This window comes from Lolium rigidum, chromosome 7, assembly GCF_022539505.1.
Source record: "Lolium rigidum isolate FL_2022 chromosome 7, APGP_CSIRO_Lrig_0.1, whole genome shotgun sequence".
Taxonomy (NCBI): domain Eukaryota; kingdom Viridiplantae; phylum Streptophyta; class Magnoliopsida; order Poales; family Poaceae; genus Lolium; species Lolium rigidum.
In genome coordinates this window covers 173,646,858-173,662,556 of record NC_061514.1, presented here as the reverse complement: position 1 = coordinate 173,662,556, position 15,699 = coordinate 173,646,858, and the positions used below count along the sequence as shown (strand labels likewise).

The following is a 15,699-nucleotide window of genomic DNA, read 5'->3' as shown; positions in this document are numbered from 1 at the left end:
CTGCTCGGCACAGTGCCATGATTTAGGACCACTGCTTGCACTGCTGATGCTGATGGTGGTTTGAGATGCTGATACCAGTGATATGATTTGGAGTATGTGTGGATGTCGGCGTCATCTTTGATGGCCGCTCACACCCATGTTATGCCCAGCACGCGCGTCAAAGAAGGCCGTGGCCATGCTTAGAGGGATAGCCCAAAGTTTCCCCAAAGGCAGGCATGGGAGAGCAAAGTTTTGCATCCAAAGTCTCCACAAGCATGGGAGAGCCGATTGACTTGGCCGAGGTGCCCGCTGTCAATTGCCCCTCGCTGTCCGCAAGCATGTGGCCACGCGCACCGACGAGGGAGGGGGGGGGCAGATGGGTAGATTCGGTCGTCCGCCAGACATCAATCCTCGCCATTGGACGGAGATCAATGCACACCGCGTGGCTGCCGCAAAACAAATTCCCAACCAAGCACAAAGTTGGTGTTGACGGCGCCAGAAAATGTTCTACACATCAACCACTATGATGTACGTTAGCTCTTCAATTCTCCGGCAACAGAAAATGTTCTAGATGACAACAACTCTGTGTGCACCAACTCGTTGGGACTCCAAGTGGAGAGTGTTGTAGCAAACGTCTTTTCCCACAAGAGTGACTCGGACTCGAGGGTTTATATTGAACTCTCGAGGAATTGGTAAGGGGTTATTTCTTATTCTTCTTCCTCTTCTAGCAACTTGTAAAGCAAAGTTTTTGCCTTGTGTCCCCAACTTCACCGTGTGGTTGTTAAGCACAAGGTTTCGTATTAGTAATATGAAATATAAGTATAAATAAAATAAAGTAAAGCAAGCAAACTAAGAAAGCAAGATAAAGGCAATAAAAAGATGGTTATTTTTGGGTTTTATGTGCTTGCAAGTGAGGAAAGTATTTTTGTATTTTTGTATTTTCGAAATAATAAATGGCAAAAAAAATAAAGTGTGATAGTTGTGTTGGAAATGTGTTTTAATGGTTTAAAATGGACCGGGGTTTATGGGTTCACTTGTCTACTTTCTTTTTAGGTTGTAGTGGACACAAACAATTCATCAAAGAGATATTATTGATGAACTTAAACAGGTGTTTGATAAGCATTCATATGGGCATCATGTCCTAACATAGAGATGATGCAACACATTTTTCTTATACTCCTCAAGAAAGGGTAAACTCCAAGAAATCTTGAATTAAGAATCAACAGAGTACAACCTTAAGTAATTTGACATAATGTTTGAATCACAAATATGCTACCTTTACCAAACATGATTATCAAGCTATCACATGATAATTATAGCACATGAATTCACTTTATCCCTAATGAGGTAGCAAAAGAAAGGTAAATACCACAATAGATCTTGAATTTGTTGTCACTTCAATCACTCCAACATGCTACTCCATCTAATACACACTTCTCCCAACACATTCTCTTGCATACAAGTAGGATCAGAACAAGTACTTAATAACAAAGTACATGCTATGCCTCTATCATTACATCTTACACATAATAGGTTCCAATCTTATATATAAAATCATAGAATAAAGATCCACCACATACGAATTACATATATGACCATAATTATGTTGGGCAGCTCATATGGTAATAGCGGCGGCTCTAGCGGAGTTTCCCCCTCCAATCTTCGCTGGTTCTGGCTCTTATTTTGGTGTTTCGGTGTTTCTGCGGCGCTCTCCTTGAGGAAGCCTCGGGAAGTCCTTTATATAGAGGTTTTTAGGTCAGATGAAGTCCGTGGGCGAAAGAATCAAACGAATCGGACGGCCGAGGAAGAAAAGAGCCTGGGTGGCGCGCACACCCCAACTAGGCGCGCCACCTGGCCTCTCTTGGCCCTCTTGGCCCTTATCATGAGGTCCAAGTGCTCCAGATGCTCCTCTTGATGAAATATTAAGATTCCTAGAATCCTAGCTCTGTTTGACTTCGTTTAGGTCCCTTAAAGCTAAAATACACAAAACAGAGTTTTCTATCCTAGAGGGTTATAACCAAAATAAAGGGGATCCATGGTAAATCCCAAAAAATCAATATAAAACATGGATATAACTGTTGAAGATATTAGCAATTTTCCCCATGATTTAATCAAATAAAACATTGGATAAAACATGACTAAAAAGTTTGAGATTAAACTAGTCATGCAAATCACCATAGAGTAAAGGAGAAACATGTCTAAACTGATTGAGAAGAGCAATATGTTTGCTGACAATGAACCTGAGCTTGTTGCTAGGAGAAGAAAGAGGATAATGATCTCATAAAAGGAAGACAAGAACACATACGGTGCAGAAGAGGAACCAGCGTTGCCGTTGTCGCTGTTGAGAGCCATGTCGCCAAAGAGGTTGCTGATGTCGGGGAAGAAGTCGTCGTTGGGGAAGTAGTCGTCGGCCTCCGTGTCGATGTTGAAGCCGCGAGCCGCCGTAGAACGCTCCCCAAAACCTTATCGCCTCTCTCCCGTACAGGATCACAAGAGACGGGGTTCCGGAGGCCTCGCTGTCCCGTCCAGCGGTGCACGCCGATAGACGGGATGGAGAAGTCTTGAGCGGCGGCGCAAAGCTCTGGAACCGAGTGGTAGGCGCATATGGTGATGTGTTTCATCGTGTATCTCTGGAGAGGAGCGACCTCTTTTATAGGCACAGAGAGAGGAGCTGAACAGGCCACGCGAGGAGATGAAACGAAGGGCCAGGGAGGTGAACCGAACAGGCAGCAGCCGAAGCTGAACAGTCTTCGTATCAAAACCCACTAAAAAGAAAGGTTTCAGATTCTTGCGTCTGTTCATATACCCATTTGTGAGTGGCAAAAAGAAAGAGAGAGAGGCTCTCGGCTCGAGGCATTCCCGCAACCCGCGGCGCGTCGTGTCGTGTCGTGTCGTGTCGTGACGAGGCGAGCGAGCGGCGGCGGCGTCGTCGGAGGAGGAGCGCGCGTGTGGTCAGCTCCTATTTCCTCCTATTATTTCTCTCATACAAATGGCATGAAGAGTTCTCCTTATAAGCTGCTCCAACTCTTCTTCAACTAGCAATGTGGGACTATACTTTTGTCCCACCCCTGTCATGCATGAATGGGCCATGTGGGCCTCTAGGATTTATTAGGAATTTCTGGAATATTTATTGTATTGGTCCAATATGGGCCAAAATTCCAACAATCCCCCACTGGATCCTAGAGGCACATAGAATTTGCCTTTGGTTCCAAAACATTGTTTTATATACCGGTACTATAGCGAAGACTGTTAAGTTGAACTTTCACCGAACTCTATGCTACACTAGATCGCTACTTGAACAGTGGACTAAGCCTTGAACTGCAAGTTTTCTGCTAATCTAGCTTCACAAAGAGCCTTGACCGGTACTAGGCCGTCGCAGGGCTTCCCCGCGGGTGGAGCTTATGCGTCATACTCCATGGCCTTTCATGAGTTTATTAGAAAGCACCCAACTCTCATAGATTGCGACGTTTTAACAACCAAACTCATATAGGTGTGTTCTTCAACGGATGTTCTGCAGGACAACATCTGTGCTTAAATTAGCAACTTAGAACACATTAAGATAAATCAGCCTACCGTGCAGTTTAGGAAAGTATTGCATCTTTTATGGAGTGGTATCATACAAGGAGTAAGGATACTTTCCTCTCGGTTGACATACAGCTTGTCTCCCGGTTCTAATTCACGGGATCTCCGATCACATAGAATGGGTTACCACTGTGGACAACTTAAACGGTGGGTCTCATACCCATCTCCTTTGATGCATTATCTATCACGTTACGTGATAGACCCTTTGTGAAGGGGTCTCGCTGATTTCTAGACGTATGGATATAATCCAATGCAATAACTCCGGAGTTTCTCATTTCGATTTTAATCTCCTCTTCACATGCCTTGATGACTTCATATTATCCTTAGAACTCGTTAACCTTGATGATCACAGTTTGATTATCACAGTTCATTGGGATAGCAGGTATTGGTTTCTCAACCACGGGTAAGTTCATCAAGAGTTCACGGAGCCACTCGCTTTAACGATGGTCGTGTCTAATGCTCGTGAGTTCCGCTTCCATTGTTGACCTCGTTAAGATGGTCCGCTTGCAAGACTTCCAAGAAACAGCGCCACCACCAAGTGTAAATACATATCCACTAGTGGCCTTAATCTCATCAGACATCGAAATCCAGCTTGAGTCACTATAGCCCTCTAGTACCCTCGGATACCCAGTATAGTGAATGCCATAACTCGCGAGTGCCCTTTAGATAGTGCATCACTCTTTCGAGAGCATGCCGTTGATCATCGCCAGGATTTGATACAAATCAACTAAGTTTGCTCACAAGCAAAGGCGATGTCAGGCCTCGTAGCACTAGCCAAATACATAAGTGAGCCAATAATCCGAGAATATCTCGATTGATCTCTAGCGATCGCTTTATTCTTTCTAAGCGTAACACTAGGATCATAAGGCGTTGGACAAGACTTGCAATCGCTATACCCAAAGCGACTCAAGATCTTTTCCACATAGTGAGATTGAAGCAATGTAATCCCACCATTGTCATCCTTCAATAGCTTGATGTTTAAGATTACATCGCCTACCCCAAGATCCTTCATCTCAAAACAACGAGATAAGAAATCCTTGGTCTTCTTGATGATATTCAGAGTTGGTTCCGAAAATCAGTATGTCATCGACGTATAAGCAAACAATGACTCCTTCGCCCCCACCATGGCGATAGTACACACATTTATCAGCTTCATTTACAACAAAGCCTTCAGCAGTTAAAGTTCTTTCGAACTTCTCATGCCACTGCTTAGGTGCTTGCTTGAGACCATATAAAGACTTCAATAATTTGCACACCTTTCCTTCTTGACCATTTACTACAAATCCATCTGGCTGGTCCATGTAAATTTCCTCATCCAACTCTCCATTTAGGAAAGCTGTCTTAACATCCATTTGATGAATGAGAAGACCGTATGAGGGAGCCGATGATAGTAGTACTCTAATGGTAGTCAATCTAGCTACAGGTGAGTACGTATCAAAGAAGTCTTCACCTTCCTTTTGGGTATAACCCTTGGCCACAAGCCGTGCCTTGTACTTTTCAATTGTACCATCGAGTCTAAGCTTCTTCTTAAACACCCATTTACATCCTACGGGTTTGCACCCATAAGGACGATCGGTAATCTCCAAAGTTCCATTAGCCAAAATGGAATCCATCTCACTTCGAACGACTTCCTTCCAGTAGTCGACATCCGGAGATGCATAGGCTTCGAAATAGAAGTGGGAGTGTCATCCACGAGATACACAATGAAATCATTACCAAAGGACTTCGCAGTCCTCTCGTCTCTTACTCCTTTTAGGAGCTTCATTGTTATCCTCCTCGGGATTCTCAAGGTGTTCTATCGGAATGGTGGATTCAGGAATTGTAGCGAATTCTTGGATAGATGTACTAGGCATCCCCTGATTCGATGAGTTGGGCATATCCTTCATGGGAAATATATCCTCAAAGAAAGTCGCATCATTCGATTCCATGATTGTACCAACATGCATGTCGGATACCTCAGACTTTACTATCACGAATCTATAGCCAATGCTATGAAAAGCATAGCCCGAAAAAACACAATCAACAGTTTTTGGTCCAAGCTTGCGCTTCTTGGGAATTGGCACATTGACTTTAGCCAAACATCCCCAAGTCCGTAGGTAAGAGAGTTTCAATCTTTTCTTCTCCCATTCTTCGAATGGAGTTATCTCCTTATTCTTTGTGGGAACTCGGTTTAGGACATGACATGCAGTCAATATCGCCTCCCCCCACCATGCCTTGGAGAGACCCGATGTGTCTAACATGGCGTTAACCAAATCAGTTAGAGTGCGGTTCTTTCTTTCGGCCACCCCATTTGACTGAGGTGAGTAGGGAGGCGTCCTCTCATGGATTATACCATGCTCCGCACAAAATGAGTCAAACTCATTGGAGAAATACTCTCCACCACGATCAGACCTAGGTCGCTTGATCTTTCGTTCAAGTTGATTTTCTGTTTCAGCTTTATAGATTTTGAAGAAACTTAAAGCTTCATCCTTCGATTTCAGAAGATACACATAACAATATCTAGTTGAGTCATCAATGAACGTCATGAAGTATTTCTTTCCACCTTTTGTCAACACACCATTCATCTCGCAAATATCTGAATGTATTAGTTCTAGAGGTGCCAAATTTCTTACCTCCGCTGTACCGTATGAGACTTGCGAGGTTGCTTAGCTTGAACACACACTTGACACTTAGAACCCCTTACATTAGTGAAACTCGGAATTAAATTCAGTTTAGCTAGCCGCGTCATACAACCAAAATTAACATGACAAAGACGTGAATGCCAAACATTTGTCTCAATGTTGGTGCAAATATGATTAACCACTTTATTACAAACGTCTGACAGGGATAGGCGGAACAAACCTCCGCACTCATAGCCTTTACCAACAAAGGTTCTAAATTTTGACACAACAAATTTATTGGACTCAAACACAATCTTGTAGCCATCACGACACAGAAGCGACCCGCTAACAAGATTTTTATTGATAGAAGGGACATGATGCACGTTCTTCAGGCGCACGATCTTCCCCGAAGTGAACTTCAGATCGACCGTACCAACACCACGAACAGTAGCATGCGAGCCGTTGCCCATCAACACGGTTGAAGTCCCTGCGACCTGATAAGAAGATAACATGGAGATATCAACACAAACGTGTACATTGGCACCTGTGTCAATCCACCATTCAGGAGAATGACATATTGAAAGGACAGTAGGAAATATACCATACCCAACATCCTTCATCTCAGTGTCTCCAATGACAACATTGGCCGTCTTGCCGCCCTTTCCTTGCTGACGCTTGTCAAAGCGGTTTGGGCAATTGGGAGCCCAATGATCGGGATCACCACAGACGTGGCATACTCCTTTCTTCTTATCGGTCTTCCTTTTGAAATTGGTAGACTGTGAGGCCTTGTTCTTCCCATCAAATTTTCCTTTGCCATCATACTTGTTCTTGTTCTTGGACTTGTAGGATTGGAAGTTCTTCTTCTGTACCAAGTTGGCACTAGAACCTCCCTCAACACCTCGAGCATGTGTGTCTTTTGCCCTTGCCTTTTCTTCCACGTCAAGAGACCCAATGAGATCCTTAGTGGAGAACTCTTGTCTCTTGTGCTTCAGAGAAGTAGCAAAATTCCTCCATGAAGGAGGAAGCTTGGCAATGATACCTCCGGCAATAAACTTGTCCGACAACACACAAGTGAACTGCTCAAGTTCCTTAGCAATGGACTGTATCTCATGAGCCTGCTCAACGATGGAGCGCTCATTAGTCATCTTGAAGTCATAAAATTGTTACATGACATACAGTTCACTGCCCGCATCCGAGACCCCAAACTTGGCCTCGATTGCGTCCCACATATCCTTGCCCGTAGAGATGGACAAATACGAGTCAACAATCGCCAAGAACGCTGATGATAGCACCCCTCAGAAGGGTGTCAGCATCCTCAAAAGCTTTCTCCTCGAGGGGAGTAAGCTCTCCTTCAGGCTTGCCCTTAGTGGCGTCAAAGCATCTCATGGTTGTAAGCCAGAGAATAGCTCTCGCACGCCACCTCTTGTAATTCACGCCCTCGAAAGGAGGAGGCTTAAGAGATGAAGCAAAGCTAACCGGGGAATAATGCCTATAAGGTTTTTGGATTGTTGAAGATATTAGCAATTTTCCCCATGATTTAATCCAATAAAACATTGAATAAAACATGACTAAAAAGTTTGAGATTAAACTAGTCATGCAAATCACCATAGAGTAAAGGAGAAACATGTCTAAACTGATTGAGAAGAGCAATATGTTTGCTGACAATGAACCTGAGCTTGTTGCTAGGAGAAGAAAGAGGATAATGATCTCATAAAAGGAAGACAAGAACACATACGGTGCAGAAGAGGAACCAGCGTTGCCGTTGTCGCTATTGAGAGCCATGTCGCCGAAGAGGTTGCTGATGTCGGGGAAGAAGTCGTCGTTGGGGAAGTAGTCGTCGGCCTCCGTGTCGATGTTGAAGCCAGCAGTCGCGGTAGAACGCTCCCCAAAAACCTTATCGCCTCTCTCCCGTACAGGATCACAAGAGACGGGGTTCAGATTCTTGCGTCTGTTCATATACCCATTCGTGAGTGGCAAAAAGAAAGAGAGAGAGGCTCTCGGCTCGAGGCATTCCCGCAACCCGCGGCGCGGCGCGGCGCGACGTGTCGTGTCGTGACGAGGCGAGCGGCGGCGTCGTCGGAGGAGGAGCGCGCGTTTGGTCAGCTCCTATTTCCTCCTATTATTTCTCTCATACAAATGGTATGAAGAGCTCTCCTTATAAGCTGCTCCAACTCTTCTTCAACTAGCAATGTGGGACTAAACTTTTGTCCCACCCCTGCCATACATGAATGGGCCATGTGGGCCTCTAGGATTTATTAGGAATTTCTGGAATATTTATTGTATTGGTCCAATATGGGCCAAAATTCCAGCAATAACATCATATAGGTTGCATATATGTGGGAATATGTGTCAACAAACTATCATGCATCAAATGGGACAACATGTGTTAGATATGCAATCTTAACCTAGGCTCGCTGAGCGAGGATAAGGTATCTTGGTCCTTAGAAGCCTCGAGCGGCTATTCAACAAACTTGTAGTACCGTAAACTGTCACAAGGGGGAGGCTTCCATCTAGGGAGCAACTGTCCAAGAGGAATGGCCCCTCGGATGGGAGCTATGCTCTCTGCGGAGAGTTTAAGGATTGCAACCATATTTTCTTCAAGTGCCATCTGGCTAAAGTCATGTGGGCAGGAGTTAGGAAACTCATGTTGTGTACCTAGAACCCATCAGGGGCTAGGGACTTCATCGCCATTGGATAGGGTTTGTCGGGGCTCCTTCACATATTTGCTTGGTTTACCTTTGTGGCCTAGAGTTGGACGCTCCGGAACATTTAGAATAAACTAGCTATAGAAGGATCAATGTTAAGCATTTCGTCTCATGCCATATTCAAATTTTCTATATTTCTGCGGACCTGAAGGGTATTGGTTAGACAAAGAGACAGAGAGCTGTAGGACGCACTGTTGGGTGAGGTTAGGATGCTACTCGCGAGGATGAGTGCATGAGTAGGACGAAACAAATGATTTTTCGGTTCAAATGTGCAATTGCCATGTACTCGTGTTGCTTGTTGTGGGGTTGGTGTGGAGGTACCCGACTTGATGTTGTGGATGTACCGAATATATGAGGAAATAGCAGATAGCAGCACATGTTGGTGACATTTTTGCACGGAACAACAACATGGGTTTGTTTTTGCACAGTACACCACATTTTGTTGTAATCACTTGCACAAAACACATAATCCATATTGAAAGCTTTAGTGGAAAATTAATCTTCATTGTTGACTGACTGGTATGTTCGGATCGGTTCGTCCAGATACGAAGCGGAGGCGGCCACCCTTCACCACTGTCCCTGGTGATCGGCAACATCAACGCATGAGGTGCCACACCAGCAGTGGGGATGATACCGACATTGAGGCCGGGTAAATCCATGGTCAGTGTCCTAGTGCTCTACTGCCGTGCCAGCTTCATATGCACTGGCTGCTCGTCCGCGGTGGTGGAGTAGTTGCTCACCCCTCCCACGAACTCGATGAACGAGAGACCATGTCGTGCTGTCAACAGGCTTCTTCCTGTCTAGGTCGCAATAAGACTATGAGAGGACGTCTCGAGCAATCGAAGCACGACATGTCCGCCTCACGAATCTAGTGCAATACCGCCGAGGTGGTAAGGCGCAGGGAGCTCTCGTGCTTGTCTCCATCCTAACATTACAAAGCAGCATCGACCTGAGGATGGCGAGCTCTCTGATAGGGATGTGCGAGTCGAGGACAACGCAACACAACTGACACACCCCCGCGTGACATGGACGGAGCCGATGGAGCATGACGAGCTCGCTCCCGCCATGGTGACGCGCCTAAGGACCATTCACCTTCGCTAGGTAGAGCGAGTCATGCGATCTGCGAGAGCTCTCTCGGCTCGACATGTGTGCAGGCCAGGCTGGCGGTCTTCGGGCCGTGGAGGCTCGGTGAGATTGGTATCGGGTCGAGAGTTGATCTGTACATACCAGTTCGGTTGAATAAGGAGAGGAAATACCACGTTAGGCTTCGTGACAACGGGCTAGACTGGTTAACTGGTTCAAGTGATTACACCAAAATACGGTGTTCTATGAAAAACAAACGCATGTTGTAGTTCTTGCAAAAAAAAAGTCACCAACATGTGGTGGTGTTAGGTGCTATTTCCTCCGAATATGTGGGTGTCGTAAAAAGAAAACCCGGTGGACCGGTTCCACCACCTATTTGGAAGGATACTGCTGAGGATCCTCCGGAGGTTAGAATCGTTCCAGCCTCCTGCTTCCCTGAGCGCCACGTGTCCACTTTCAGCCAAAAATTCTAATGTTGCTTCGTCGCAGCAAAAAAGTCCCCGCTTTTGCTTCATTGAAGCAAAAAACGGTTCGTTTAAAAATAGAAGGAGAGTTGCTGGAGACTCATTTGGACTTTGCTTCATCGCAGCAAAAAAAAACTCCCGATTTTGCTTCATTGAAGCAAAAAACGGTTGGAGAGTTGTTGGAGACTCATTTAGACTTTGCTTCGTCGCAGCAAAAAAACCTCCCACTTTTGCTTCATTAAAGCAAAAAAGGTTCGACTAAAACAGAAGGTGAGTTCCCGGAAACTCGCTGGAGCACCATACTTCGCCGGAGACTCGTCGGAGACCTTGTAGCAAAAATTAGTCCTATTGTAGCTGAACTAACCTCGCCGGAGACCTCGCAGGAGATCTTGTAGCAACAATTTTATACTAAAGTAGCAATATTGTAGACCATTTGTAGCAAAAGTTTTACACTATTGTAGCATCGTCATCTACTCCTCGTCGGCACACCGCCGACATCATCCGAACTCCGTCTGGCAGCACTGTGAATTTCTTACAGCACCGCCACTAAATGTTGGTAGCACTACCGCTGATAGTTTGCAGCACTGATGGTAGCACCGTTATGCCACTTGGCAGCGTCATTGTCGTGCCATGGCAGCACCTCCATGCTACCTTGGCAGCAAACATGTCGTGTGGTGGCAGCACCCGCCTTGCAAGCCCTTGTAGCATTGCTGCCATATCTTTGCAGCAACGTCGCTCATCATCCATAGCAACGCCAACATACCTTTTCAGCATCACTGCATCCCATGCCTATGGCAGCATCACTGCATCCAAATGGTAGCACCGGCGGTCGCTGCATGTAGCATCGGCGTTGGTCACTTGCAGCACCGGCGACGGGGTGGTGGCGCCGGCAGCGCCACTTGTAACAGCGGCGTTTAGGAACGTAGCACCGCGAATTGACCTTTGCAGCTACAACGGCGGGCTTGTAGAAGCGCCAGCGGCGGGTTTCACTAGAGACTCGCCCTGGGCTTGCAGCAGCAATGACGAGCTTGAAGCAGTGTGCATCCGCCATGAAGCTCCAGCGTAGCTCTGCCGCGAGCTGCAGTTGCCGCCGAAGAGCTCGTCTAAATAGTAGCGTAGCATGGCCTTTAAATCCTCTGATCCGGCCTTGTACCAAGTGGTGTAGGTTTTGTAGGAGAGGGTGCTGCATGGCTGCAAGCCTGCAAGTCACGAACAGATAAGCCTTGTGCGTGCGGATAAGGCTTGTGCGGTAGGTGTTGATACACGTGGGTGGGACCCATCCTCTAGGCAAGGAAAAAGAAGACCACACGATTGGGGGCATCCTATGACGCCGCGCCCGGAGGCTGCGAACGCGCGAGCCTCCGACGGATATGCAGCCTTTTCCTATTTGGAATGGGAATGCGTGCACCCCTCCTTTAAACCCCAACTTTACCTCTGCAGCTCTGCTTGCAGCACCTTTTTCCTTCCTTCCTCCCCCTCCTCTCGCCGTCGACTGGAATCCATTCGATTGCTAGGGTTTCATCCCGCCGTCCCTTCCGCGGCCATGGCTCCATCGCCTTCGTCCAACTGGGCCATGGCTCCGCCCTACCACTACCACGGCCCGCCGCCGCAGAAGGAGCAGGCGGCGCCGGCCGCGGAGGACGAAACCGGGGCCGGGTCCGTCGGATTCGGGCCGAGGTCACTCTGGATCGGCGGGCTTCTCGACTGGATGGACGAGAACTACCTCTACAGCTGCTTCACCCGCTCGCCCGAGGTGATCCCATCCCATGCCCCTCGTCCTCCTACCCGCTAACTTACTTCATATGTGCGTGCGTGTGCCCTTGATATGTGTTGCCCAATTGATTCCCTTTCATCAATTCGAGATTAATATATGCATCATATTGTTTACTGGCACCACTAGCTTGCAGCTTCGGTGCCCAATCAATTGTGTGCCACTGATTAGGGCATGGCCTCGCGTTTTTTATATAGAAATTGGATGTAGGATATGGTCTCACTGACTACGTTCAGTTTTCAGTTATGTATGTCTCGTATGTGCTCTAGTTTCAGTGAACTGCACACATTTGGTACTTTTAGCTCCTTCCTGTACCTGCATTTCAGTTCCCTAAATCTGGCTATATATTTGTCAATGTCCTCCTCTTATCAGTCAATTAGTAGTAGTAGAGACAATTGCCATTTTTCAAAGCCTTTACTTGTTTTCCTCACCGTTTCCGTTCAATGCAGCTCGTGTCGGTAGTGATAAAGCGCAACAAGGAGACCAGGCAATCTGAGGGCTTTGGTTTTCTCAACTTTGCCGACCATGTTACCGCTGATCAAATCCTCCAGAGCTACAATGGCCAGAGGATGCCTAATGCTGACAGAGATTTCAGGCTCAACTGGGTCATGCACACTGCTCCAGAGAAGCCTGCTAGTGCTAAGCCTGCTGAAGATGATCATGCCATATATGTTGGGGGATTGGCCTATGATGTTACGGACTTCATGCTGCACAATGTGTTCAAGAATCGCTATCCATCGGTTACCAAGGCAACTGTTATTCGGGATGGTTTTGTTGGACCCTCAAAAGGCTATGGCTTTGTTTTATTTGGAGATGTTAATGAACGCAGACAAGCGATGACAGAAATGGATGGAGCGTACTGTTCTACCAGGCCTATGCGTATCAGAGCTGCTACCGGTATGGCCACCAACAAAATGGTTTGCAATTAATTTTCTGCAGCTACCCAGCTTTGATTTTGACTTTTGGCTCTATATGTCTCCTTACAGCATTTTGGCTGTGTCGAGTGTACCCTCCCCTCATCCAGTCCTTGTATTAGGCTCTCCTTTTCCCCTGGACTTCTAGTCCACTAGTACAATATATGCATTTCTAGGTCCCAGTTCACATAACTTTGCTGCATTGCTGTAGGTGATGTACTCTTTGATGCATTTCAAGTTGCATGTTACACACATTTTTTCACCTGCAAGTTTTTTGATTGGGCTGCATGAGCCTACCGTGGTCTTTCTCTATCGTAAAACATGTGTTGATTATCTCAGTGCTGTATTCAGTGTTTTGAAGTAGCTAGTGTGCTTGGGTATACATCCTCTAATGTTTGCTCACTTCAGTGCGCTACTCTATGACTAGTGGTGGGTTAATTCTCTGTCCTGATGGATCACAAGTTGATATATGTCTAGTATTTGTCATATCCAATTGTCCATTATACCACACAATATTTAGCAATGTCAACATCAATAGTTTATAACTACATACTTCATTCTTTCAGGTTCTCGTACGCAAGGGACAGATTCTGATGGCAATTGGGACAATAAAAGGGTGAGTACATGGTCTTATACCTCTTAGAAGAAGTCATATGTACGGACATTTAATCTCAGGATGTGTTAATGGCTTGCAGCTATTTGTTCGTGGTCTTGATTTAAGCGTGACTGCTGAGGATCTAAAGAAAGCCTTTAGTCCTTATGGAGAGATTACTAATACCATGCTAATAGAGGGGAAATGCTGTGGCTTCATCACATATATGAGCAGGTATTTGGTTTAGTCATCACAATGTTTGTTCAGTATATTGTTGCCAAGACTCATTTTAACTCGCCTGTCAAATTATTATGTCGTTCAGATGTTGAGACCGAATTCATTTATTCATATTGTAATTCACATCCACCCTGTGCAAGAATATGGAACTGTGCATATCTTTAATTGGTCTGCCATACGTCTCTAAAGTACCCCAGTTCTTCCCTGGAATAGACTGAAATATGACTTCTTCATCTTGTGCAGGGCGTCAGCTGAGGAGGCTCTTAGAATTCTAGATGGAAGCCAGCTGGGAGATAACATCATGAGGATTTTCTGGGCTCGCCCTCCTTCTAACAGGAAGGTAGTTTTTGTCTCTTGTTTGTGTTCTACTTTATGAGTTGATTGCCAGATCATTCCGAGTTTTCTTTGTTGACAAGCATACTTCTGCATCCCAAACATGAGCAGGATGAAGTGAATGATGAGTACCATGGACATCCCCAAGGTTTGGGTCCTGATAATGGTTACTGTCCTGGGGATCCTAACATGCATGGTTACAAAGGCCATGGAGGGAATGCATATAACCAACATAAGCAACCACAACAGACCCCAGTACAGGTAGGTTTCATTTCTGATGAGGACCAGGGACAGGGAGAGCTGTTTTTCCTTCTAGGTTTTTTTTTTTATTTTCTGTAAATACCTAGCTACAATAAATGAATTCTGCCTTTGTGCAGTGAGGATGGCAGCGCAGGGAACTTCACAGTCACAAAGTGCGGTGGAATTCTTGCAAGATAAACCCAAGAGAACTTTTGCTGGAAATACCTTTTTTTTGGTGCTGTGTTTCTCCTTTGGTTCTGCATGGTCACGCAAGTTCCTTGAGATGCCTGGAACAACAGTTTCGGTCTCCGGATTTTCTCTTTCGGAAATAGCTGTATCTGCTGCTGCTGTTCTTTTCCTTTGGTTGCGCATCAAGAGATGTGCACCGTCATGCAAATGCAAGTTCCGTAGACGCCTGAAACGGCAGGTTTTGGTTTAAAACTGAGATAACTCATCCTGTAGTTTTGGTGGAGAAACAGAGATAACTCATTTTAGCTATTAGTATGGGCATTCACCGAGACTTTCTGAACTCTAAACCAAAGGTGGTACAGATGCAATGCTACTCTTTAACCTTCATAAGATCCCATTGCGGTAACCCTTAAGTCTGTGGTTGTGCTTGTTGGCTCGCTCCTCCTGCGCTATGAAATGGAATCACAGTTTTGCACTGCTGAGTGCTGATGGCTGTTCAGATGCTGGTGATCCTGGTTAATTAGAGTTTTATGCAACCTTGTTGCTTTTCATTGTGCTATACATGCACTATCTGAGGTGTAGGCGTTGGCGCCATCCTTGATGATATGTGTGCAACAGGTGCTTCTCCAAAACTTGCCGTTCATAAGTGTAGGAACGGAAGGCTGGAATACTCACAGGTGTAGGGTCCCGCTTAGATCTGCCGTCTTCGAGGTACACACTACACAGTGGGGCTTGGGGCAGTGTCGGTCGGTGCTTGCTCGCTCCTTGTCGAGTGATTACGAGGAGGGTGAGGGAGATCTTGTTGTCGAGAGAACTGTTTTTCCTTCTAAGTTTTTTTTTTTAATTTCTGTAAATACCTTCGCTCGACAATGGCCTGTTGAACGCATTCTTTTGAGAGCCAGGATTTTCTTAAGGTGAAAACCTAATATATGTGATCGGACGACGATGGCGCTTGTGCATCGTTTCCTTCTTAGAGGCGACGTTTTTGGAGAGCTGGATTTCTGGTGTTG

General features: G+C 45.9%; 1 protein-coding gene across 1 annotated transcript; it reads left to right on the top strand.

The window, feature by feature from the left end:
* The first annotated feature begins 11,805 nt into the window (after positions 1–11,805).
* Positions 11,806–15,102, top strand: LOC124678754 (RNA-binding protein L-like). The gene is made up of 7 exons (XM_047214616.1): positions 11,806–12,166; positions 12,634–13,081; positions 13,665–13,714; positions 13,794–13,924; positions 14,171–14,267; positions 14,372–14,521; positions 14,638–15,102. The coding sequence occupies exons 1-7, from the start codon at positions 11,957–11,959 to the stop codon at positions 14,638–14,640; spliced, it is 1,089 nt and encodes a 362-aa protein (XP_047070572.1). The 5' UTR covers positions 11,806–11,956; the 3' UTR covers positions 14,641–15,102.
* The last annotated feature ends 597 nt before the right edge of the window (positions 15,103–15,699 follow it).